Genomic DNA, 25,330 nt, shown 5'->3' with positions numbered 1-25,330 from the left:
CAATACAGTCTGTTATGTGGATCTCTGAGCCTTTACATTGAAACAAGAACTGCACCGTCATTCCAGGTTTTACAACAGAGTTCATTTGATTGTTTGTGTCGTCAGCCTTCATTTGTATAGAGACAAATCTGTTACTTGAATAAAAATGAACGCTGAGGTTCACCATGAATTGATGTTATCAAAGAGATAGTTCACCCAAAAATCTAATTTAAAACATCATAGTAGTATTTTGTTTGCTATATTCCAAGTCTTCTGAAGGCATATGATAGCTTTTGTAAGGAACAGACCAACACTTAAATCATTATTTACTGTAAATCTAGCCTTGAAATCATGCTTGAAAGTCATGGTCACTATCCAATTTCATTGTATGGAAGAGAGCAGCTTGTACATTCTGCTATAAATAACTCAGTTTGTGTTTCTTGGAAGAAATAATATGAGTTTAAATAAAATAATGGTGAATAAATAATCACAGAATTTTCATTTTTGGGTGAACTATCCCTTTAAGATGAAGATCTGTCTCATTATTTGGTTAGTTCATTCCTAGACTGTGTTTTCCAAAGTCTATCAGAGCTACAGAGATGTGGTCTGCATGGGCTTTCCTCTCCCCTCTGCTCTGAGAAACCTTTTTCAGCTGTTTTTCATTTTCGACCTATTCTACCTCCCTTTTCCCTCTGAGCCCCTTTTCTCTTCTCTCCTGTTTGGCAACAGACAGAGTACCTTCATAGCTGTGTTTCTCCAGAAATGTTTCCCATCAAAGTCCCAAAATAGCCCTCAGGTGCTTGCGTGCCTTTTCAGGGAAATAAACATTAAACATATCTCGGCTTTGCGTTCATTTCTCAGGAAGCCATTTTATGGTAATTATCCACATTAAAGAAATTCCTTTCCTATTCAGTTTCGTGGCCAGCGTGAGATTAAGAAAAGGCTAAAGGATCCTTATTTCATTTTGGGTGTGGAGATGAGCATCGTGATGGTAAATTTAGAAGTGGGCGAAGCATAATGTAATGCCACCTTGTCACGGAAACTACATCTGAGCAGTATACTTGGAAAGGTTGTTTAGTCCTTCCCTCAAAATGATATTGATTAAAGGAATAGATCACATAAAAATTTAATTTCTGTCATAATTTACTCACCATTATGTTCCAAACCTACATTGTTGTCTTTCTTACATTGAACACTAAATAAGTTTAGCAGAATGCTGACACTGCTCTTTTCCATATTATGGATATGAATAGTGACCAAGAGCTGTAGAGCTGTAAAAATGAAACAAAGCACCAGAAAAGTAGTCTCGACCATGGACTTTATTCCAAGTTTTCTGATGACATAGGATAGCTTAGTGTGAGAAAATTACTTGATGCTAAAAATCATAGGTTTTTCTGTGTTTCATAACTGATTATAACATTTCAAATTTAAATGTAGCGACTTAAATTTCGGTCTGTTGGCTTCAAAAGACTTTGAATATATTGCACAAGGCATATGTACTACTTTTGCTGTACTTTTATGGTGCGTTTTGTCATTTTTGGAGCTTGGCAACCCTTGGTCACCATTCACTTTCATTGTATGGAAAAGAGCAATAAGAACATCCTACCTAAGATCTAATTTTGTGCTTTTCAAAGGAAGAAAGTCATACAGGTTTGGAACGACATGAGGGTAAGTAAATGATGATAGTATTTTCAGTTTTGGGTGAACTAACCTTTTTTTGTGTTTATGTACCTGATTTTAGAAAACAGTAGCCGATGGGAAGCGTCAAGAGATCATCGTTCTGGACTCCAAAAGAAGTAACGCCATTAACATTGGCCTGACGGTGCTGCCTCCACCACGCACAATCAAAACAGCCATCCTCAACTTCGATGAGTATGCCTTGAGCAAAGAAGGCATAGAGGTAATACTGATCTGCTTTAAAGTCACATTCCTTTACGCAAAGTATGTCAGATCAACCACAAGTAATTAAGCAAATTGATTTCCACATGACGTGATGAAAGAGTACAAACAGCTCAGTGCAAATAAATCATTTTCTTACTCAGTACTTTTGTCTTGTTTTCCAATTAAAATATCTAAACATTACAAGAACAAGATGCATTTACTTGAGAAGCTAAATGACTTAAGATATTAAGTCTTGTTTTCAGATAAATTTAGCAAAATTTAGTGATGTTTTTGGTATAGTTCACCCAAAAACCGGAAGCCATATCACCCTGCATCTCTTTCCTGGTTGCCCACTAAAGCTAAGCAGGGTTGAGCCTGGCCAGTACCTGGATGGGAGACCTCCTGGGGAAAACCAAGGTTGCTGCTGGAAGTGGTATTAGGGAGGCCAGCAGGGGGTGCTCACCCTACGGTCTGTGTGGGTCCTAATGCCCCAGTAGAGTGACGGGGACACTATACTGTAAAAAAGGCACCATCCTTCGGATGAGATGTTAAACTGAGCTCCTGACTCTCTGTGGTCATTAAAAATCCCAGGACACTTCTCGTAAAGAGTAGGGGTGTAACCCCGATGTCCTGGCCAAATACCCCCCATTGGCCCCCTATGTACCATGGCATCGTATTAATCTCCATCCCTGAATTGGCTACATAACTATACTCTCTCCTCTCCACCAATAGCTGGTGTGTGGTGTGTGGTGGGTGTTCTGGTGCACTATGTCTGCCGTTGCATCATCCAGGTGGATGCTGCACACTGGTGGCGGTTGAGGAGATTCCCCCTATACTATGTAAAGCGCTTTGAGTGCCTAGAAAAGTGCTATATAAATGCAAGGTATTATTATTATTATTATTATTATTATTAAAAGGAAAAATCGGTCATAATTTTTTCACCCTTATATCGTTCCAAACCTGTATGACTTTCTGTCTTCTGCGGAAAACAACAGGAGGAATTTTAAAGGGCATCTCGCTCGCTAATTTGAATACAATGGCTTGATAGTGACTCAAGGATTCAAAAGTGCCATAAAGTGGTAATTTTCCTTCTAACGTATTGTTTTTTAAAAGATGTTTAGAAATATTTACTGGAAAAGAAGAATTTTTTTTTTGCAATATAATGCTTCTATAGTGAATTGTTTATAATGCTAATCCTAGGAATGTCAGACAGGTTACCATGCTGAAAATACATCTGTCCTTAATACTAACTTTGTTTTGAATCCATGTGAGTCACATATTCCTTGAACCTCTCTATAGTTCTCTTTCGCCTTCTCTCTCTCTCCCTCTTTCTCGTTACATAAATCATTCAGGCATTTATGATCATCCTGGACTGCTACATGAAAGCATATTTTTACCAGATACATGGCTTTCTACAACTGTGTTCAAGACAAGACAAAGACATAGTGACTAGCTGAGCTGGCAAACAAAAAGTGTCGACTCCAAACTTGTGTCCAAAATAGCCCAACCTCTCTGCCCTCCGTGCATATACATTTACTTTGGATGTCCACAAAACCAATACATTCTAATTTTTAAAACAATGTTGAGCAAGTTGGTTTGGCAGGCAAGACTAAATAGGGTCTGGTTTTCCTGCTAAATTTCTTTTTTTGTCTGTGATCTTACAATTAATCACAAAGATTAAAGGTCAGCAAAATGCATCATTTTTTTTCAGCCCTTGTTACAAACCGGAGGAATATGTCACAATATCAACACTTGAATAACGAAGCTCCCTTTTTGGTCATGGGAAAAATGTATGACCGTGTTTCCCTCCACCCTTAGGAGACTATAGGGAACATAATTTTCTTACCGACAACCACACTTTATTATTCTTACCGAGATTTTTATCATATAAATTTTATTTCAGACAGCAGAAATTAATATCCTTTGGTTTTATTCTCATATTTTGTTATGCAATAGCAAAAAGTAGCCCACTAGCAGATAAATGGATTAAATTGTTGTCATTTTCAAAATTTTTGCATAATACTGTCTTTCCAGGTGTTGTTACATTTACATTTATGCATTTGGCAGACACTTTTATCCAAAGCGACTTACAGTGCACTTATTACAGGGACAATCCCCCCGGAGCAACCTGGAGTTAAGTGCCTTGCTCAAGGACACAATGGTGGTGGCTGTGAGGTTAGAACCTGTGACCTTCTGATTAACAGCCCTGTGCTTTAGCCACTACACCACCACCACTCCTTTTATCCATCAACACTCCATCAACACTCATGTGATGGATTACGTGAATGCCTTTCTAGGGGTGAGCCCCCATCTACCATGGTACTTGACAGTGATATTAACTCTCCCCTCTGTGTCTCTTGCTTTTTAGAAAATCCTGACGATGATTCCTACGGAGGAGGAAACGCAGAAGATTCAGGAGGCCCAGCTGGCAAACCCTGACACTCCGCTGGGCAGCGCTGAGCAGTTCCTCCTCATTCTCTCTTCCATCAGTGAACTGTCTGCACGACTACAGCTTTGGGCATTTAAGATGGATTACGATGCCTTAGAGAAGGTCAGTCTGAGCTAACGTACTCCCAGAATCTACAATGTCCCCCCGTCTTATCTACACCGATCAGCCACAACATTAAAACCACCTACCTAATATCGTGTAGGTCCCCCTCGTGCCGCCAAAACAACACCAACCCGCATCTCGGACCAGCATTCTGAGATACTATTCTTCTCATCAAAATTATACAGAGCAATTATATGAGTTACCGTAGACTTTGTCAGTTCAAACCAGTCTTGCCATTCTCTGTTGACCTCTCTCATCAACAAGGCATTTCCATCCACAGAACTGCCATTCACTGTATGTTTTTTGTTTTTGGCACCTTTCTGAGTAAATTCTAGAGACTGTTGTGTGTGAAAATCCCAGGAGATCAGCAGTTACAGAAATACTCAAACCAGACCATCTGAAGATCTTTTAAGTCATTTAAAATCAAATCCTCTAAATAAATATTAAAATACTGTGTATTGGAGCCACTTGATTTTGACCTGTCTTGTACTAAACCCTCTGCAGACTTCTGTACCATTTTGTAGCTATTTTTTTTCTAATATGTTCTGTTTGCCTCTCAGGAAGTGGCAGAGCCACTACAGGACCTGAAGGAGGGCATGGACCAATTAGAAAAGAACAAGACACTGCGCTGCATCCTTTCAACTCTGCTAGCTATTGGCAACTTTCTCAATGGGACCAACGTGAGTACCAAGTCTACTTCTTGTCTTTCAACTCCTAATCTCTCCATCTTCGTCTGTCTGTCTGCCGTTTTTGCTTAAATCTTAAATGCATTAAAGTACCTGAAAGAGATAAACCTGATAAGGTGCGAGTTTGGCATGAAATGTCTTTTGTTACTGTAAACCATTGATGTTGGGCAGGAGAACAAAGCCAGTGAGAGTCATGTCACCTCTGTAGGGATTTCTCCATTCCAAGCTTTGTCGTGCCTTGCAAACTTAGCAGCTTGGCTGATCCTGGGCCAGCACATTACTGTGTATCAGTGCACTCGACTGAGATTCTGTTAATCATGTTAATAAAGCATTTGTTAGAATGCGTATGGCTATGTAGGCTCTGCACACTTTGAAATTGCTCTGTATCTTAATGGAACTGATGGTAATCTACTAAACTACATCTGAAAAATGTCAGAAAATTGTGGAAATGGCCTGTGATTAGTAAAAGTGCTTTTCAAGGAATGATTTGATGGTTCAGGTCCAGAGTGACTAATGCTCTCAAGGTGCATGTGAATTTTAACATCTGCATTTATTTCAGCTGCATATATTTACGCTATGTAATTAACCTTTTCTGTGTAAATTTATTGTCAATTTTACAACTTCGTTGCCATGACGATGTTATGTCAACAAACCCTAAAACCCTATAAATTACGATTTAAACAACTTTACCACTCAAATAATAGGCTACACAAGTTTTAATAATGTAATGCTTTTATAGAAAGGGTCCCTTTCTTCCCGGAGGTGCATGAGGAGCTCACATAGTCATGGCGGGCACCTTTTACTGACCAGACCCGATCTCTGAGCTCCTCCGCTCTCACTACCCTTGATGGTGGGGCTTCCAGGGGGTACTCGGCGATTCCCCAGGTGGACAAGGTGGTTGCGGTGCACCTGTGCCCATAAAGCACCGCCGTTTGTTCAGCCCTTGGACAGACCTTGCATTTCTGAGGGTAGGGGTCTCCTTAGTGCAGGTGTCCAGGCACGTTGTGGTTACGACAGATGCCTCCGAGTCTGGCTGGGGCGCCGTGTGCAATGGGCACGCTGCTGCCAGCTCCTGGACACACCATATCAACTGCCTCGAGTTGCTGGCAGTATTGCTCGCCCTGTGGCAGCTTTTGCCATTGATCCAGGGCAAGCACGTGTTGGTCCAGAGAGACAACATGGCGACAGTACCGATCAACTGCCAAGGCAGGATGCACACACGTTGGATGTCGCAACTCACCCGCCGTCTCTTCTGGAGTCAGCTGTGACTCAAGTCGTTGCAAGCCACTCATATCCCGGGCAACCAGTGTTGCGGACGTGCCAGATCACACTCAGGGGAGAGTGGAGACTCCACCCCTAGGTGGTCCATCTGATTTGGAGTTGATTCGATCAAGCACAGGTAAACCTGTTAGCTTCCTTCGAATCTTCCCACTGCCTGCTTTGGTACGCCCTGACCAGGCTCCCCTTGGCACAGATGCGCTGTCAAACAGCTGTCCCCGGGGGCTACACAAGTATATGTTCCCCCCAGTGAGTCTACTTGACAGACCCTATGCATGGTCAGGGAGGATGAGTAGCAGGTCGTCCTAGTAGATGCTCAGTTGGGTCAGTGCTTTCCTTCCAGCAGGAGAGGCTGGAAGGTGTATGTGACCATGAAGGTGTATGTGGCCACTATAGCGGCGCACCACGATGCAGTTGACAGTAAGTTTCTCGGGAAGCACGACCTGATCATCAGGTTCCTTAGAGGCGTGAGGAGGCTGTGTCCTCCTAGACAGTGCCTCATGGGATTTCTCCTTGATCCAACGGGGAGCCCTGTTTGAGCCCTTGGAGTCAGTTGACTAAAGGCAGTCTCTGAAGACCGCCCTCCTGACTGCGCTCACCTCAGCAATGTGGACACTTATGGCCCCCAGCTGAATGATTTCCATTATTTTTGGGGGAGATAAAAGAGAAGAGGCCACTACTGGGGCAGCCTGTCCCCACTTTTTCAGGCAGTTGACTTGTCCCTGAGGTACGGGGGACTGTATGACGCTCGTAGGTGCGTTGGGGGAGATTACTTGACGGCCGTGTGCGCTGGCTATGAGGCATGCAACAGCTTGCCGTCTCGCACCGCCAGTCCACGTAACACAGTTCAGCTAGTTGTAGCGTTTCATATAGGGACCCCTGTTGTCACTACATCGACACAACTTCGAGTGAGTGACAGATAGGGAATATCCTGGTTACTTTTGTAACCTCTGTTCCCTGATGGAGGGAATGAGACGTTGTGTCCCTCCTGCCATAACACTGAACTACCCGCTGAAATGGCCGGGACCGTGTCTCGGCTCCTCAGCGCAAAACCTGAATGAGTGGTTGCGAGCCAGCTCCTTTTATACCCGTATGTCTGGGGAAGTGGCATGCAAATTCCCCTCACCAATTCCCATTGGCCTTTTCTCAAAGATCAGAGGTGTTTGAGGCTCCCAACAGCGACCCCTAGTGTCACTATATTGACACAACGTCTTGTTCCCTCCATCAGGGAACGGAGGTTACACAAGTAAAAAGGACGTTATGCCACAAATGCTGTCAGATGATCTTAACTTATTGAACCTTGAATATTTCATTAAAGTAATCCAATAATATACATTTTTCACTAAATATGGGTTTAAACTATATAGAACAGCTGCTCACACTCTAAAATGAATTATAGCAAAAATTTTGGCAGGAACATATTTACAATTTGAATATCAGTGCTTGGGTTTCTGAAGGTTAAGCACATTGGCATATGGCAATTTTTGGGGATTATTCACAGTGTGTGTGTGTGTGTGTGTGTGTGTGTGTGTGTGTGTGTGTGTGTGTGTGTGTGTGTGTGTGTGTGTGTGTGTTTCTAGGCAAAAGGCTTTGAGCTCAGTTACCTAGAGAAGGTTCCTGAGGTGAAGGACACTATTCACAAACAGTCTCTGCTCCATCATGTCTGCTCCATCGTCGTGGAGAAGTTTCCAGACAGTTCAGATCTCTACTCTGAGATTGGAGCCATCACTCGTTCTGCTAAGGTTAGCGAACATAGCATACAGACAACAATTACAGTAATGTTGTAAATCAGTAGATACTTGCAGTTTTGAAATTGATGATATTGAATGGTTAGTACATGCTGTACACTTAATTTATGTTTTTTAATTATCTTAAAAACCTTTTGATCTAAATGTTTTGCTTAAATGCTTGAAATTTGTTTTGTAGACAAATGTCTACTTATTTACTTATAAATGTCTTTACAAAACTAAAAATAACAATAAGTGGCCATCATATATGGGAACACATTCAAGATGGTTAAAAAGGATTCCTGCTTGATATCTCATGAAGCTTCATTGAGAGAACATCCAGAGTGTGTAATGTAAAACCAGTAATATTGCCAAAGGCTACCTTAACCCTTAAACTCATACCTCAGGTCTTTTGTGGCCCGGGACCTCATTTCACCCCCTGTACCACATCCATTTTTTGGAGTTGTGCCCACTCCTTTTTGGTATTCAATCTCTTATAATTTTTGTAACAAAAAATTACAAAATTGCAAGAAAAAAAAAAAACTAACAAAACAATTATAATGTTTTAAGTACCAAAAGAGTATAGGGTCATTAGAGACACCTTTTTTTCCACAAATTATATTTTTATGATTATTACATATCTAAATAAGTTTACTATCACTTTGTTTATTACAAGAAGAATGAGTACTACATTCATACAAATAAAAACCATATCACGTTGATTTCCTGTGACACAATGTAGAATTAGCAGTGTTCCATATGCGTGTACATATTAAATCATTGATATGTTATTTCATACTCAAAGTGAGTATGTACCACTTGACTTGAAGTGGTGCTGCTGTTTTAGTGATTGATTTGATTTACATTTGGCATTGCTGTTTGATCAAGAAACAACATGGAAGTAAACTATAGCAAGTGTACAGTGATATGACTATTGTCATTTGGGTGTATTACTGAAATTATGTAAGTTATGCATCTATTAAACTCAACAAGTGCCTGAAAAGTACTTATGTGTAGCTTGTGTTTTTTACAGCCAATTGCATCTCATGAAATTTCAGTGTGAAAGTAATTAATCCTGTTCTAGAATTGTCCTGATTTGTTGCATTTTCTTTTTTTTATTTGTTCAAAATATAGTCTTGAAAATATTTGGACATTTCTACACTATCTGGGCATTTTGTAGATCTATTTGAGATAGATATATGTGCCAGGTCTCTAAAGACCTGAATATGTAAGAGTGTTTGGTGAAATTCCCGTGCATATAAGGGTTAAAGAAGCACATTTTTTACTTTTTTTTTTTGTCCCTTAATAATTTCCATTCTTTCACTTGAATATTATTTAAAAGTGTGGACAATAGTAATAATGCAGAATAAATAGGTGTGTCCAAAAAAAATTCATTTACAGTTTGAAACAAATTAAGAAATCAGGGCAGAATATTTGCTTTGATTCTTAGTGTTGTTGTTAAAAGAGAAGTAGTTTTGTGAAGTGAAGAAGTGGTTGTGAAGTGAGCTAAACCTCATTTGTTGTCCTGTCCTCCCTAGGGTGACTTTGGCCAGCTGCAAGAAAACCTCTGTCAGATGGAGCGACGCTGCAGAGCATCCTGGGACCACCTGAAGGTCATCGCCAAACATGAAATAAAAGCAGCCCTTAAGCAGCGCATGACTGACTTCCTTAAAGACTGTGCAGAAAGAATCATCATTCTTAAGATTGTGCATCGCCGCATCATCAATAGGTGCTGCAAAACATTGTTCATTTTGTTCACCTATTAAAATATGTGACTTTTTTATGCTGCTTTTCCTAAACCCACTTTGAGGTGGAAATGTTCTAGCACCAATGTAATATTTCTTCACCACAAATTGTTAATTGTGGATTATGAATGTGCATCTATTGTGTTTACTCGACACAATGTTAAGTGCATCCAAACTGCATCCTGCAACAAATTGAGTAGTTTTGTCTTCCTGTCCAGTCAAGTCAACTTTATTTATAAAGCACATTTAAAAACAATTTGAACCAAAGTGCTGTACAATTAAATACAAAAGTGTAATAAAGTACACAAATATATAAAAATATATAAGATCAAACAGAACTAAACACCAATAACAACATTTGTTTTTCAGAAAATAAGATATAAAATTGTTCATACTTTACATGTACTGTGTGTATACACTGTATATTATAATATAAACATATATAATTTATCTTATATTTGTAAACCGATCATAAAACAAGAAAAAATCTTCTGAAAAGTAAAACAGCTTAAGAAATTGAGAGTTGTTTTCATTTTGATTTTTGTTTTAGTTCTGTTAAGCATAAGTGTGAAAAATTAAGTGATTAAACTTGAAACATGTGTGAATCTGCTAGTGAAAGAAGACAAACTAAACTTACAGTATATTTAATATACATTCTCTGAAATGGGTGAGTACATCTTGTTTTAATGATGTTTAGATATTTTATAGAAAAACAAGACAATAATAACCCTTTAAAAGAATAATTAAGCACAAAAGGAGATGTTAGGCAGAATGTCAGCATCAGTTATACAGTTCTCTTTCATTGTATGGGAAATTAAATGATTTGAAAGTGAATAGTGACTGAAACAAATATACAGTACTGCCTAACATCTCCTTTTGTGTTACATGGAAGATAAAACGTCATACAGGTTTGTAACAACATGAGGAAGAGTAAATGATGACAGAATTTTCATTTCTGAGTGAACAATGTTTTTAATGACATTTTGAATATTTTTTTTAGTTAGAGACAATTTCACAATTTTAAATATTTGAAAGTCCCTATGTGTTTGATCTGAAGGTTTCACTCATTCCTGTTGTTCCTGGGCCACCCGCCCTACGCGATCAGAGAGGTCAGCGTCCACCGCTTCAATAAGATTCTGAGCGAATTTGCGCTCGAGTACCGCACCACCAGAGAGCGAGTGCTGCAGCAGAAACAGAAGAGAGCCAATCACCGCGAGAGGAACAAGACCCGTGGCAAAATGATCACAGATGTAAGTGTTGGCTTTCCTACAAGTCTAAATAATCACTCTAGACTTTTCTGTATACAGTTCAGTCAAGCAACTCTTTGGCATAATTTCCGTGCATCACCATTGCACCACTAGAGGGAGTCATTTGGCTGACATTCGTTTCCTATAGCTCATCCATGCTCTTATAGCTTTCAAACTTCATATGCCCTGTTAAAGTCACTGGGGACCAATGAGATGTGATTCTCTCAAATGTCTTTGTTCCATATTCACCCAGTCCAGCCCTGGGTGGTCAGAATTGCCATACAACACTCTCAACTTTTAAATTACAATAATAAAATGGTGTAAACCAAGCAGACTAGTGTCATGGGTTTTGTAGTTCTGTACTTCCCCTGGGTAGATGTTACTCCAGACGCTTCAATGAGGCCAAGTTTACGCATCTTGGAAGAAGTCACAGCCAGGATTGCCCTCCATGGCATATTATGCTTGGCGGGGGTCTTCCTCAGTGTAAGAGGGGTGTCTAATTCAATCACTGTGTGAAAATCCAAACCTTTGGATGTCCCTGTAGGAGCTCTGGAAACAGGTCTAAAGACCTCTGGATCTTTAGAGGTAGAGCTGAGGCAAAGGAGGGAGTATCACATGTTTTCTTATGTTGCTGTAAAACAATAAGCCTAAGTGGCTTATGTGTAGATGAAACGTGTGTTTCCATTTATGAAATCTCATTTTGAGGCAACTTTTTACTTTTTTTTTTTTCTCTCGCAAAAACATGTCCAGGTCACATTTCACCCCAAATAGAAATGAAAAATAGGGAATAATATTAAGCATAAAGAAACTGAGCCCTATTTTGATGACCATTAACACTCATAATTGTTTTGCAACGATTTTTTGTTATTACTGTGGGAATTGGGGCAAAAATGTGCATTATTGTTATGAAATCTTATATAAACCTAAATCTTAACGGTCCTAAAAATAAGCTTCTAGGTTGTCTTTAAGCAAAATATAATTTCTTATCTCTTTCTATTGATTTATGGTGAAACTTTGCCTAGACATTTTCTTATTCTTATTCCTGAAAATAAGATAAAATTAAAAGATGAACAGGAAATCTATGCGATAGTATGTAGAAATTGAACCATTACAAAGTTAGCTGTCGTCATCTTAAATGTTTAGTTGTATAATTGTAAGGCAACTTCTCTGTCATTTGACCTCTTTCATTTGTTCTCTGTAGAGTGATGAGGAAGAGGAGGATGAGGTATTCATGTGGAAATGTGTTTTTGGCAGTTTGTGCATGGACAGGGGTCATATTTCCATCCCTGTGATCTCACTGACTTGTAATGTCAAGCATGTATTACCTGATCTTCTGTGAGTTTGTATTTTTTTCCGTAATAACTCTTGAGTGTATTGACTGAGAGTACAAAAAATGATTCTTCTGTGGCAGATGCCTAAATCATACTGCAGTTTCCCACGGGATTTTGTGAGACTGTGATGGGTGGACCTCGTACTCTCTAGGGGGAAATTTTGCACATTTGAAAGTTTTAAAATGCATCAATCTTGTACATTTTGAGAGCAAAATTAAGAGGCAAGATCTATGAAGAACTTTGTGCTCTGGTAAACAATTTTGTGCTGTAGTAGTAATTTAATCATTAACACATTGGTTGTACAGATATGAATGGTGATGACACGGCAACAAAGTCACACCCACAAACCATGATTAATGAGAGTTTAACGCAGTTCACAAATGGTCAAAGCACAAAATCGACTAGAGCGTGTATTTGAGCCAGGGCTTCATATTAAGCATTGTCATGTGCTTGTCCGAGTAAAAATGTTACTTGTCCGGACAGAAAAAGGGACATTTAAGTTACATGCTCAAGTAACATCAAAGTCTATGTTGTACATTCTAAACTTATGAACAGTGCCCAACCTGATAGTGTACCTGTGCAATCAACTCAATTCACTCCGACAGAAATGTAAACTGCACTGTGTATTGTTATATGATCTTTATTTTATGTTACGTATGCTAGTCAAATAAAGAAAAGCCTCCATCACCATCATTTACAGCAGGGATGCTCATAGTTCTATGGAATGAGTTTTACAGTTTCATCGTGTTATTGCAACAAGATCTACCATGTACAATAAAGGCTATACATTATCACAATACCAAAACTTCAGTAGTCATTAGTGAAATTTGATAATTCTCAATACCAGCTTTAATAGCACAACAAATTATAACACTAACTAATATGATAATTATGGAAATATGGTATTAAGTTCTTAAGTAATTATTCAAACAGTAATAAAATAACAATGAATACAAAAAGATTATAAAATAATAAACAAAATATACAGTTTTCAAGTTTTTAACAGCAGTAGGCTATCAGGCATTCAGGTAAACATTCAAAATGAAATGCAACATAAATCTACTACAGGTCTTCACTGTATGATTATAATACATTAGTTTCAAGTTTCAAGATTTATTTGTCACATACATAGCCGTACACATTACAACATGTAGTGAAATTCTTGATACGACTTTTCTCCCGACAGTTAATTAAGCAAAAGTGGTTACCTGTGTTGAACTTGCTCCTCAGATGATTAATGGGAAACACTGTACTGACTACGCCCCTAACATACAGTGGGTACGGAAAGTATTCAGACCCCCTTAAATTTTTCACTCTTTGTTATATTGCAGCCATTTGCTAAAATCATTTAAGTTCATTTTTTTTCCTCATTATTGTACACACAGCACCCCATATTGACAGAAAAACACAGATCACATGGTCCTAAGTATTCAGACCCTTTGCTGTGACACTCATATATTTAACTCTTTGCTGTGACACTCATATATTTAACTCAGGTGCTGTCCATTTCTTCTGATCATCCTTGAGATGGTTCTACACCTTCAGTTGAGTCCAGCTGTGTTTGATTATACTGATTGGACTTGATTAGGAAAGCCACACACCTGTCTATATAAGACCTTACAGCTCACAGTGCATGTCAGAGCAAATGAGAATCATGAGGTCAAAGTGTTAAGTTATGTTTCATTTACTGCGCATGTGTGAAGAGCACCTTTTATGGGAGAGTGCGTTTTTTTTGCAGAGTTCAGTCTGGCGTTCTATGAGAGGTAGAGCAGCTGTGTTATGTGATGAAACAATAAATAATCTATTGTCACAACAGTATTGATAACTGTTGTAGTTATTGAATTAACATTGGTAGCAGAGGATGGCTGCTGCTGGGAGTTACAAAAATCCTCCACCGTTTGACGAGAAGACGGCTTATGAAAGTTGGAAAAATGAGATTGAAATTTGGAGACGTGTTACTGACCTGGAAAAGAAAAAGCAAGCCTTGGCAGTTACTCTGTCACTAACGGGGAGAGCAAGGGACAGTGCTCTGGAAATTTCCGCTGAGGATTTGAATAATGACACGGGAATGCAAACACTCATAGCGAAATTGGACTCTGTATTTTTAAAAGAAGAAAAAGGTCGGCAGTACGAGGCGTACACGGAGTTTGACCGGATCACTAGAGAGAGAGCGGTGTTTCTATGGTGGAATACATCGTCGAGTTCGAACGTCGATACAACAGGCTACGTAAGTTCAAAATGGAGCTTCCTGATGCCGTACTAGCCTTTAAGCTACTTGATACTGCCGGACTTACTATTAAAGATAAACAGTTAGCACTTACAACTTGCTCTAGCGTTTCTTTCACTGATATGAAATCAGCCTTGAAAAGAATTTTTGGAGATAACGTTACTTCACGAGAGGGCGGCAGTGTACTGCAAAACACAGATGGTGACACTGCCTATTACACGAGATATTCAGGAAAACGGGGACACAAGTCTAACATTACACAACAACCCCAAACCATAGCTCAAGGCACAAACCCTCTTGATAAATATGGAAGAAGAACGAAATGTGCAATTTGCCAAAGCACGTATCACTGGGCAAAGGACTGTCCAAATAAAAAGGAAAATGTAAGACTGACAAAAGATAAAGGACTAAAAGATGACGTTGAAGAATGTAACATCACTTTGTTTTCAAATGAATCTTTGTCTAACACAGAAATGTTCATGGTGGGGGCTTTAGGATCAGCTGTGATTGACACAGCCGGTACAAGAACTGTGTGTGGAGAAAAATGGCTTGAAGATTACACAAGTGGGCTGCCACAGAGTGAGTTACTAAAAACAGATGACAAACAAAGTGCAAGACGTTTCAGATTTGGTGATGGCAAGGTTGTTTATTCCACAAGGAAAGTTACCATTCCAGCAAGGATAGGACATACCCAGTGCAAAATAGAGGCGGAAGTTGTTCCTGCAGAAATACCAATGCTTTTAAGCAAGACTTCATTGAAAAGAGCAAGTGCAGTTCTGGACATTGCACGTGACAAAGCAACGATGTTTAAACAACCTGTTAAACTTGAACTAACATCTTCAGGACATTACTGTGTGAATTTGAGAGAAGACAGTCATCCAGATGAAAAGGAGACAAGTGAGAACAAGACACAAAATGAAAATGAAATTCTTGCTGTGACAGAAAACATGACAACAAAAGAAAAAGAGACAGACCTATTGAAACTACACAGACAATTTGGACATGCTTCAGCTGATAGACTGCAAAAATTACTGGCCTGCTCAGGTAATCACAATGATGAAAGCAACACAATTCTCAAGAACATTGTTAAAAACTGTGATACATGTAACAGATACAGCAAGCCAAAACATAAGCCTGTAGTGGGTTTGCCTATGGCATCAGCCTATAATGAGACTGTGGCTGTGGACTTACATGAGCTTGAGCTTGGAGTATGGTATTTGCATGCTATTGACCATTTCACACACTTCAGTGCAGGGAGGATCGTCACCACAAAGAACCCAAAAGAGATAGTGAAGCACTTTATTCGCTGCTGGATAAGTGTTCATGGTCCCCCATGCAGATTGTTTAGTGATAATGGAGGTGAATTTAATAATGACGAAATGAAGGACATGGCTGAAAAGTTTAACATTGAAATCAAAACAACTGCAGCGTACAGTCCACGGAGCAATGGCCTTGTTGAAAGGCGCAATCTGACTCTAACTGAAATTTTGCTGAAACTGAAGAGGGACAACAACTGTGACTGGAAGACAGCTCTAGATTGGGCACTAATGGCAAAGAACTCCATGCACAATGTGCATGGTTATAGTCCCTACCAGTTAGTGTTTGGGCAGAACCCGAATCTTCCCTCAGTCCTCACCAATAATCCTCCAGCTCTAGAAACAAGTATGAGTAGTTAGATAGCTAAACAAATCACCACACTACATGCAATGAGAACAGCATTCACAGAAGCCGAATGCTCAGAGAGAATTAGAAGAGCCCTTCGTAAGCAACTGCGTCCCGTTGATGACAGATATGAAACGGGGGACAAAGTGTATTATAAGCGAGTAGATTGTAATGAGTGGAAAGGTCCAGGTGTAGTCATAGGCCAAGATAGTGTGGTTGTATTTGTCAGGCATGGTGGAACCTATGTTCGGGTGCATCAGTCTAGACTAAGAAAGGTGGATGACCCACAAACAAACCTGGAGGAGACAGAAAGGGAACAAATAAAAAATATGACAATCCCACAATAACACCAGCAGCAGATCTTAATGACACTGAAAGTGAAAATGAGGAAATGACACCAGAAAATGATGAACCCCTTAATGCTGAAGATGTCAGTGAACTTTCTGCATCAGTGCTACCTGGAGGTGATAGTCTTTATCAATCCCACACGCCACAAACCTGCTCATCCACGAACTGCGAAGGTCTAAGCCTAAAAAAAGATCAAATAGTTAAATACACAGATAATCAAAGTGGACAAATCCATACTGGGAAAATCCTCGGCCGAGCAGGAAAGGCAACCGGCAAACACAAAAACTGGTACAATTTGCAGTTCAGTGAGCCTGAGGAAACTGCTGGCACAACTGCATCAGTCAATCTAGGACAAATGGACAATGTTCAGGTGATTCCATCCGAACATGCTAAGTTGAGCACTGACTATAATGAAGATGATATATTGATAGTACATGATGATCTCTTCATACATGAAAAAGTACAGAACTTAGCACCTGGAAGAGAAATAACGTCTTTGAAGAAGTGAAAGATGAAGGCCAGAAGTGCATCTCCACGAGGTGGGTGTGCACACTTAAAGAAACAACTGCTGGAGTTGTACGTAAGGCCAGACTAGTGGCTAGAGGCTTTGAAGAAATGAACACTCAAGACCTTCCCAAAGACTCACCTACATGTGCCTCAGAGTCCCTTAAAATGATCATGGCAGTAATATGTCCAAATAAATGGCAGCTAAACTCCATGGACATTAAAGCAGCCTTTTTACAAGGTAAAGAGTTAAACAGAGATATTTACATTCGCCCACCACAAGAAGTGCAGAACAAAGGAACCATATGGAAGTTGAAAAAATGTGTTTATGGCCTAACAGATGCTTCTTTATTCTGGTATAATAGAGTAAAAGACACCATGCAACAATTGGGAGCTACCGTGTCAAAGGTAGATCCAGCAGTATTCTACTGGGTGGATGATTCCTGCAAGGTGACGGGGATTCTTGCGTCACATGTGGATGACTTTATTTGGGGTGGTACAGATGCATTCTCCATAAATATCATTCCTCAGTTGAAAGCTGCCTTTCAAGTTGGAGGGGAAGAACATGACAGTTTCAGCTACATTGGAATAGAAGTACATTCTAAGGACGATGAAATACAAGTACAACAAGGAACGTACATAAAAAATCTGCATTTCAGTGGATCCCACCAGAGCAACACAACGTGAGGCGTCATTGACAGATGTTGAGATGGACATGCTAAAATCAAAGATTGGACAAATATTGTGGGTTGCCAGGCAAAGTCGACCTGACATTATATATGACATATCCATGTTGGCATCTAACACAAAGCATGCTACTGTTCAGACCCTGCATTGTGCAAATAAACTTATCCGAAAACTAAAATCAGAAGAGGTCATCTTGAGGTTCCAGTACTTAGGGGAAAACAGTTCGGTTAAATTGGTGGTGTACAGTGATTCCTCAATGGGAAATCTTCCGGACGGTGGCACACAGGGTGGTCATTTCATCATGCTTATGGGGGAAAATGGAAAATTTTCACCTATATCTTGGCAGTCAAAACGGATCAGAAGAGTTGTACGGAGTACCTTAGCGGGAGAGACTTTGGCACTTGCAGATGGAGTTGACAGTGCAGTTTTCCTCGCTACACTATACTCTGAGATTACCACTGATGGCTGCTCATGCATCAATGTGCCTATTGTGTGTGTAATAGACAATCATTCTCTTCTTGATGCTCTAAAATCGACAAAATCTGTAACCGAAAAGAGACTGTGTCTAGAAATCAGTAGTATGAAGGAGCTTATACATTCTGAAACTATTCAGCAGATCTTGTGGTCAGCCACTAAAGAGCAGCTAGCTAACTGCTTGACAAAAAAGGCGCATCTGCACTTGGCCTTCTGAAAGCCCTCAGCACAGGTGTTTGCTATCTTGAGCACTGAATGTATTTGCGTATGTTTTGTCAATGTCTAGTCATTTAAACTGAGGTACTTAAGTTAACCTGTTATCCTGTTATAATTATAACAAATGCTTATGTTCTAAACTTGAACAGTTTTTTTTTAAAGAAAAAAAGGGAGATTGTTAAGTTATGTTTCTTTTACTGCGCATGTGTGAAGAGCACCTTTTATGGGGGAGCGCGTTTTTTTGCAGTGTTCAGTCTGGCATTCTATGAGAGGTAGAGCAGCTGTGTTATGTGATGAAACAATAAATAATCTATTGTCTGATAACTGTTGTAGTTATTGAATTAACAAAAGGAACTGCCTGAAGAGCTCAGAGACAGAATTGTCGCAAGGCACAGATCTGGCCAAGGTTACAAAAACATTTCTGCTGCCCTTAAGGTTCATAAGAGCACAGTGGCCTCCATAATCCTTAAATGGAAGACGTTTGGGACGACCAGAACCCTTCCTCGAGCTGGCCGTCCGGCCAAACTGAGCTATCGGGGGAGAAGAGCCTTGGTGAGAGAGGTAAAGAAGAACTCAAAGATCACTGTGGCTGAGCTCCAGAGATGCAGTCGGGAGATGGGAGAAAGTTGTAGTAAGTCAACCATCACTGCAGCCATCCACCAGTCGGGGCTTTATGGCAGAGTGGCCCAACGGAAGCCTCTCCTCAGTACAAGACACATGAAAGCCCGCATGGAGTTTGCTAAAAAACACCTGAAGGACTCCAAGATGGTGATAAATAAGATTCTCTGGTCTGATGAGACCAAGATAGAACTTTTTGGCCTTAATTCTAAGCGGTATGTGTGGAGAAAACCAGGCACTGCTCATCACCTGTCCAATACTGTCTCAACAGTGAAGCATGGTGGTGGCAGCATCATGCTGTGGGGGTGTTTTTCAGCTGCATGGACAGGACGACTGGTTGCAATCGAGGGAAAGATGAATGCGGCCAAGTACAGGGATATCCTGGACGAAAACCTTCTCCAGAGTGCTCTGGCCCTCAGACTGGGCCGAAGGTTCACCTTCCAACAAGACAATGACCCTAAGCACACCACTAAAATAACGAAGGAGTGGCTTCACAACAACTCCGTGACTGTTCTTGAATGGCCCAGCCAGAGCCCTGACTTAAACCCAATTGAGCATCTCTGGAGAGACCTGAAAATGGCTGTCCACCAACGTTTACCATCCAACCTGACAGAGCTGGAGAGGATCTGCAAGGAGGAATGGCAGAGGATACCCAAATCCAGATGTGAAAAACTTGTTGCATCTTTCCCAAAAAGACTCATGGCTGTATTAGATCAAAAGGGTGCTTCTACTAAATACTGAACAAAGGGTCTGAATACTTAGGACCATGTGATATTTCAGTTTTTCTTTTTTAATAAATGTGCAAAAATGTCAACAATTCTGTGTTTTTCTGTCAATATGGGGTGCTGTGTGTACAATAATGAGGAAAAAAAAATGAACTTAAATGATTTTAGCAAATGGCTGCAATATAACAAAGAGTGAAAAATGTAAGGGGGTCTGAATACTTTCCGTACCCACTGTATATCAAAGGTTCTGTGAGTCGACATAGACACTGCAATGTCCTTGACTGTCTTGGTTCAGGGGCCGATATTTTTTTTTCATCTTATGCAACAGTTGGGGTTCTCCATATAGAATCTATATACTGTAGCTAATGAAGAGTGCACATAACATGTGATGTGATGTTTAAAGAAACTGATATAGAAGCTGTTTTGTTAAGATACACCTGCAACTCTAGATCAAGCATCCTCACCCAATGAAGATTAAAGTCTGAGTGTTATGATAAACTAATAAACCAGTTTGCTCAAAAATAAAAGTTTTGTCATAATTTATTCACCCTCATGTTGTTCCAAACCTGTATGACTTTCTGTCTTCTGCGGAACACAAAAGGAGATGTTAGGTAGATTGCTAGGAATCTGCAGCCTCATTCACCTATCACTTTCATTGTATGGACAAAAGAGCAGCGTCAACATTCTTCAGAATCTCCTTTTGTTTTGTGTTCCACAGAAGAAAGTCACAGGTTTGGTTTGGTTTGACTCAGCCTCAGCAACATCATGAGGGTAAATAATGACAGATATTTTTAAAATTTTTGGATCCCTTTAATGTCAGAATAATACACTAAAAAACTGTTTCCATGGCAAAGTATTAGTTTGAGAAGAATATTTATACTTTTTTCAGGATTAATGAAAAAACTGATGTCATGATAATGTCATGAGTCAACATAACATAACCTTGATAGGAAACATGTATATTTGCCACTGAAACAAAATAATCAATAATAATGAAAATAAATAAACAACTTGACACTGTGTAATTTTTATTCCTTTTCTCTCTTCAGAGTGGAAAGTTTGCAGGCACTCCTTTGGAGGGCCAGGACTCTCAGCCACAGGGTTTGGACTATACTGAGGATGCAGCTGAACATGAGCAGATGACTGCAGTACTTCGAAATAGCCTGCAGGGCGGCGATAGTGCCTCCTCAGTACTCCCTGGCCTCCGCACACGAACTCGAGCCAGCCGAGGTATATTCAAAGACATAACATGTTGATTTGCAGTAGATGTAAAAGTCCCTAATTTCCCATGAAATTGAAAATTGTTTTTTGTAGTAAGTCAATGGCTGTGTAACGTTTGGAAGGATGTGTCCTCCGGCGGTTGCATTTGTCGGCTACATACGTCAATGAGGCTGTCTCGTTTCAGAAAAGCAAGTAGGACACTTTGAATGCTGCCTAATTTCACGGGAATTCAGAGAATGCATGAGGTGTATCCTTCGTGGGCACTCACAACGTATGTGGAAATGTCTAAAAAAAAAATGATGCCAATTTGCTCGTAAATATGATGTTCCAACGCAAGGAATGTTAATTCCCAAGTTGAAGTACCTCGAGTAAAAGGGTGCAGAGTATATAGTATGAATAATGATATTAATATATGATAAAGTAAAATAAAGTATTAGACTAAAACTACACCTGTAAAATCTATTTTCTTTTCTCTTTACATCATTATAACTCTCCTAAAATGTACCTCATGAATTCCCTTCTAAAGGGACTTTGTTCCCTTCTCACTCAAAGCGCTCGCGCTTGTTAAAGAGTGGTGTGCTTTCATAGCAACCATGTTACGTAACATTTCCGTTCGTCTTACAAAGGCCTTCTCCTTTAAACGAGACTTGTTTAAAGCAGGACGCTCAGTATACTGCAGCCTTCAAAGGACGCATCCTACCTAGCATGCAGCCTTCCAAACGAGACACAGCCTATGTCTCTATGTTTTGACTTCTTAAAGTTGACAAAATTCCCTTTTAGCTGCTTTACTCGTATATCAGTTTTGTCTAATCATTTGCTCTCTAGAATGAGAAAAGGCTTTTGGCTATTTCAAAAAGGGACAAGCCCTTTGATATGTCCCATCCCAACTTCCTGTATCGAAATATTTCAACACAGGACAGAAAACTGTGCTCATAGATCTATTTCATGGGGCCTTACATATTCCACACCTGACTTCCATCCCTGATTTCTCTTTCTCCAACTTACAATTTTATAGGCCATATGGCACTTTTGTCTGCTGCAAATGAAGACACTTCAAATTGCACAAATGACACAGCAGATGAGATCATGGAACGAATTGTGAAATCAGCCACTCAGGGCCCCAGTCAGTGCACACAGCCCCGCGAGAGGAGACGCTCCCGAGCCAACCGCAAATCCTGTAAGTCTGTGTGTACGAAGCACACACACACACACACACACACACCTCACAAAGGACAGAAGTGATATAGTGAATTCTGAATTCATAAAAAATGCATTTCCTCCATTGGCTATATAAGTCTGCAACACTTTACAATACATTTGTTATTTATGTAGCACAAACTTTCACACTGTCATGAGGGTATAAAGGGAGTTCACTCTGTTTATGTGTTGTTGTTTTTTTGTAATCACATGAAAACAGTATTCTACCTGCATGTTGGTTACGTCACCTGGCTTTGTGGACGAAAGTTTTTCAAATATTAATAATTAGGGGTTTGCAGTGAAGCTATTATCTGTATTTGTATCTGTATCTGTTCATACGACAAAATTATCTGTATTTGTCTCTTTATTCGGATAGAACCGGGTGTGGCGGGGTTTAAACCGGAAGTGCGTTAAAACTAAATGAAATGCCAATTTTTAAATGTTACACTCACATTTATAGTTCCTATTAATAAAATATGCCTTGTGTATGCCTTTTCATAATAATAGCCTAATAATAATAATAAAGGTAGTAACAATAATTATAATTATACAATTATTATTATTATTTTTTTTATATAATTGTATTATTTTTTTGTTACCAGATGAAGCTGAATTTGTTGGCTACATTGACTGTAGAATATGTTGTTAAATTTGGTTTCTCCTGGTATTTCTGATATTAATATCTGCATGAAACACTGTGCATGTATAACAGCATTATTCTGGAGACAGGAGAAATGTGAAGCATACATTCTGCAGTGAATAATAAATACAATTCAAACATTTTAAATAATTGAAAATAAAATCAATATAGCCTACAAACAGGTGAAAGTCTCGTAAGTCTATCAGGAATTTTTACGATAGGACACTATTATTTTGTCAGATAATTATAATGTTTATGTTTATTCAAAATGCCGCTTTATCCTTGTGCTTCTTGGATAATCAGTCAAACAAATATTTGTTGTATTATTCAGAAGAATCCGTCATTATTCATGCCTTTCTGAATAAGGTATTCGGCTTCAGGCACATCCCTATTAATAATATTTCAAAATTTAGAAAAAAAAATGTAAAACATGTTTATAGTAGAGGTTGTTTTAGATTGTGAGTGTGATATTGTTTGTATATAACAGTTCAACGAACAAGTAAATTAAAAAAATTTGGTAAAAGAAAAGACTTTCGTCCGTTCTCTCCTCCGCCATGTTGTATGTTTACAATCTTCTCTCACACGGAAATTCGTTTGGTAAGCACCGTGACAATGTTACTTTTTCTGTTATGTCTCTCAGATTTGATAAGACTTAATGCTGAAGCTGTTAGTTTAACTCTATTTCCCAGCTGTAGTGTAGTAGTAATCCGAGTGATCATGGAGTGAGACAATGCCGATGACTTAAAAGAAACCGCTCACTGACTGACAGCCTTGATTCACAGTCATAAAACTTTTTTTTGTTGCCACCTTCTGGCTAAAATCTTTAATGTCATAATCAAAATTTTAAAAAGACTAATCTAGCTGCTTTTTGACATCTGCGCTGCTATTACACTTTAGTTTAAAATTCCACTAACACAAACGGAGTGATACAAACCGTAATGCATGTGTTGATTGTGTGAGACGTCAGTGATCTTGGAATGTCTCTTGTCCAATCAGATTCAAGGACAGGAATCAACTGTTGTATATTTAATGTTGTCTCGTCATATTAAACTGGGATAAGAAAAAATGACACACGTTAACTTAAATTTAGAAGTATATATATTTAAAATACCAGTATTCGTCTCATTCACTGCAGAGCTCAGGTTCTCTCTCACTCATTCCACTCTGCAATAATAATAATGCTTCTCACTTTTTCTAAGCAGAGATTGATTATCCCTTCCTAATTTAAACTCTCTCTACAGTAAGAAGAACACTGAAGAATGGTCTTACACCAGAGGAGGCACAGGCCCTGGGATTGGCCAGCAGCTCTGAGATGCAAGTGTGAAATGCTGAGGATCTCGGCAAACACTCTTTCTCTCTGAAACACACAGAAATACACATCATCTGGAAAGAGTTTGTTTTGATGTTGATCGTAAGCGGAGGCATTTTTTCTGTTTGTTTTCTACATGGTTTGTGTTGTCTGTGAGAATACTTCACTACTATACTTCACCTGGGACATGTAGTCAAACCTTTTCTCCATTTACTAGCCACACCCACATTGGCATATTGCAGCAGTTCTGAACTGGTTTCGCTTAAGGAGCCAGATTTTACATTGGACATCATGTCGAGACCCAACACAGAACCAGAAAATATTTGTAATTAAAAATATTAAATTAGACATTTTAAAAAGTGTATATTATATTACAATGATATAATATATTATAATAGTATAATTAACCACTGGCATATTGCTCACTGTCCCAAGGTAAGAGTTGCAAATATTTAGGAATTCTTGAAACCACTCAGGTGCAACATCCACTGATTCTACTTTTGAGTGCTATTCACCTGTGGACTGTTAACTTGATATACGCAATAAACATTTGCATGCATTTTTGAAAGAGAAAAAGCACAGTTGTTTACTGATGCACAATGTTTGTAGATGCTTACACCTACTAGTAGTATGCTGACTGTCTAGTTCTCCAGTACTGAGACTTATGGCAGTCTCTTACCACTGTGGCCTTGTGAACCCAAAGAACTGTGTGTTGAAGATGACTGGATGCCCGCTCACCTTTTTTTTTGGTCAAATGCAGATTGGATTAATTAGTTGCACCTTCAGCATTCTTTTCTAATGTGAATCAGGAGGGTACTTCCTCTGGTTTAATGCTGTTCTAAAAAGTTTATTTTATATTTATATATATATATATATATATATATATATATATATATATATATATATATATATATATATATATATAAAACTTGATTAACAGGACTTCTTGCATTCTACATGTCAGACAGTTTTGAAGCTGCCTTGAATAATTTACATAGACGACATACATTGTTATCCCACAAAGCTTTCTTTCAATTGTGCTGTACCTTTTGTGAGCAAAACTTGTTTAACATGGAT

General features: G+C 39.1%; 1 protein-coding gene across 2 annotated transcripts in view; it reads left to right on the top strand.

Annotated features, from left to right (window-relative positions):
* Positions 1 to 25,032, top strand: part of fhod3b (formin homology 2 domain containing 3b) — a 280,074-nt gene extending 255,042 nt beyond the window's left edge. For both annotated transcript variants that reach the window (XM_052144662.1, XM_052144663.1), the window contains 9 exons: positions 1,721 to 1,879; positions 4,229 to 4,411; positions 4,972 to 5,091; positions 7,956 to 8,117; positions 9,641 to 9,831; positions 10,905 to 11,097; positions 20,936 to 21,116; positions 22,123 to 22,284; positions 24,186 to 25,032. In XM_052144662.1, the coding sequence (XP_052000622.1) occupies positions 1,721 to 1,879; positions 4,229 to 4,411; positions 4,972 to 5,091; positions 7,956 to 8,117; positions 9,641 to 9,831; positions 10,905 to 11,097; positions 20,936 to 21,116; positions 22,123 to 22,284; positions 24,186 to 24,268 (1,434 nt within the window). In that variant the 3' untranslated portion in view covers positions 24,269 to 25,032. The remainder of the gene's footprint in view (positions 1 to 1,720; positions 1,880 to 4,228; positions 4,412 to 4,971; positions 5,092 to 7,955; positions 8,118 to 9,640; positions 9,832 to 10,904; positions 11,098 to 20,935; positions 21,117 to 22,122; positions 22,285 to 24,185) is intronic.
* Positions 25,033 to 25,330: the final 298 nt, after the last annotated feature.

Source organism: Xyrauchen texanus, chromosome 15, assembly GCF_025860055.1.
Source record: "Xyrauchen texanus isolate HMW12.3.18 chromosome 15, RBS_HiC_50CHRs, whole genome shotgun sequence".
Lineage (NCBI taxonomy): Eukaryota > Metazoa > Chordata > Actinopteri > Cypriniformes > Catostomidae > Xyrauchen > Xyrauchen texanus.
The sequence above is the reverse complement of the archived record's forward strand: the minus strand, read 5'-3'. Positions and strand labels throughout refer to the sequence as shown.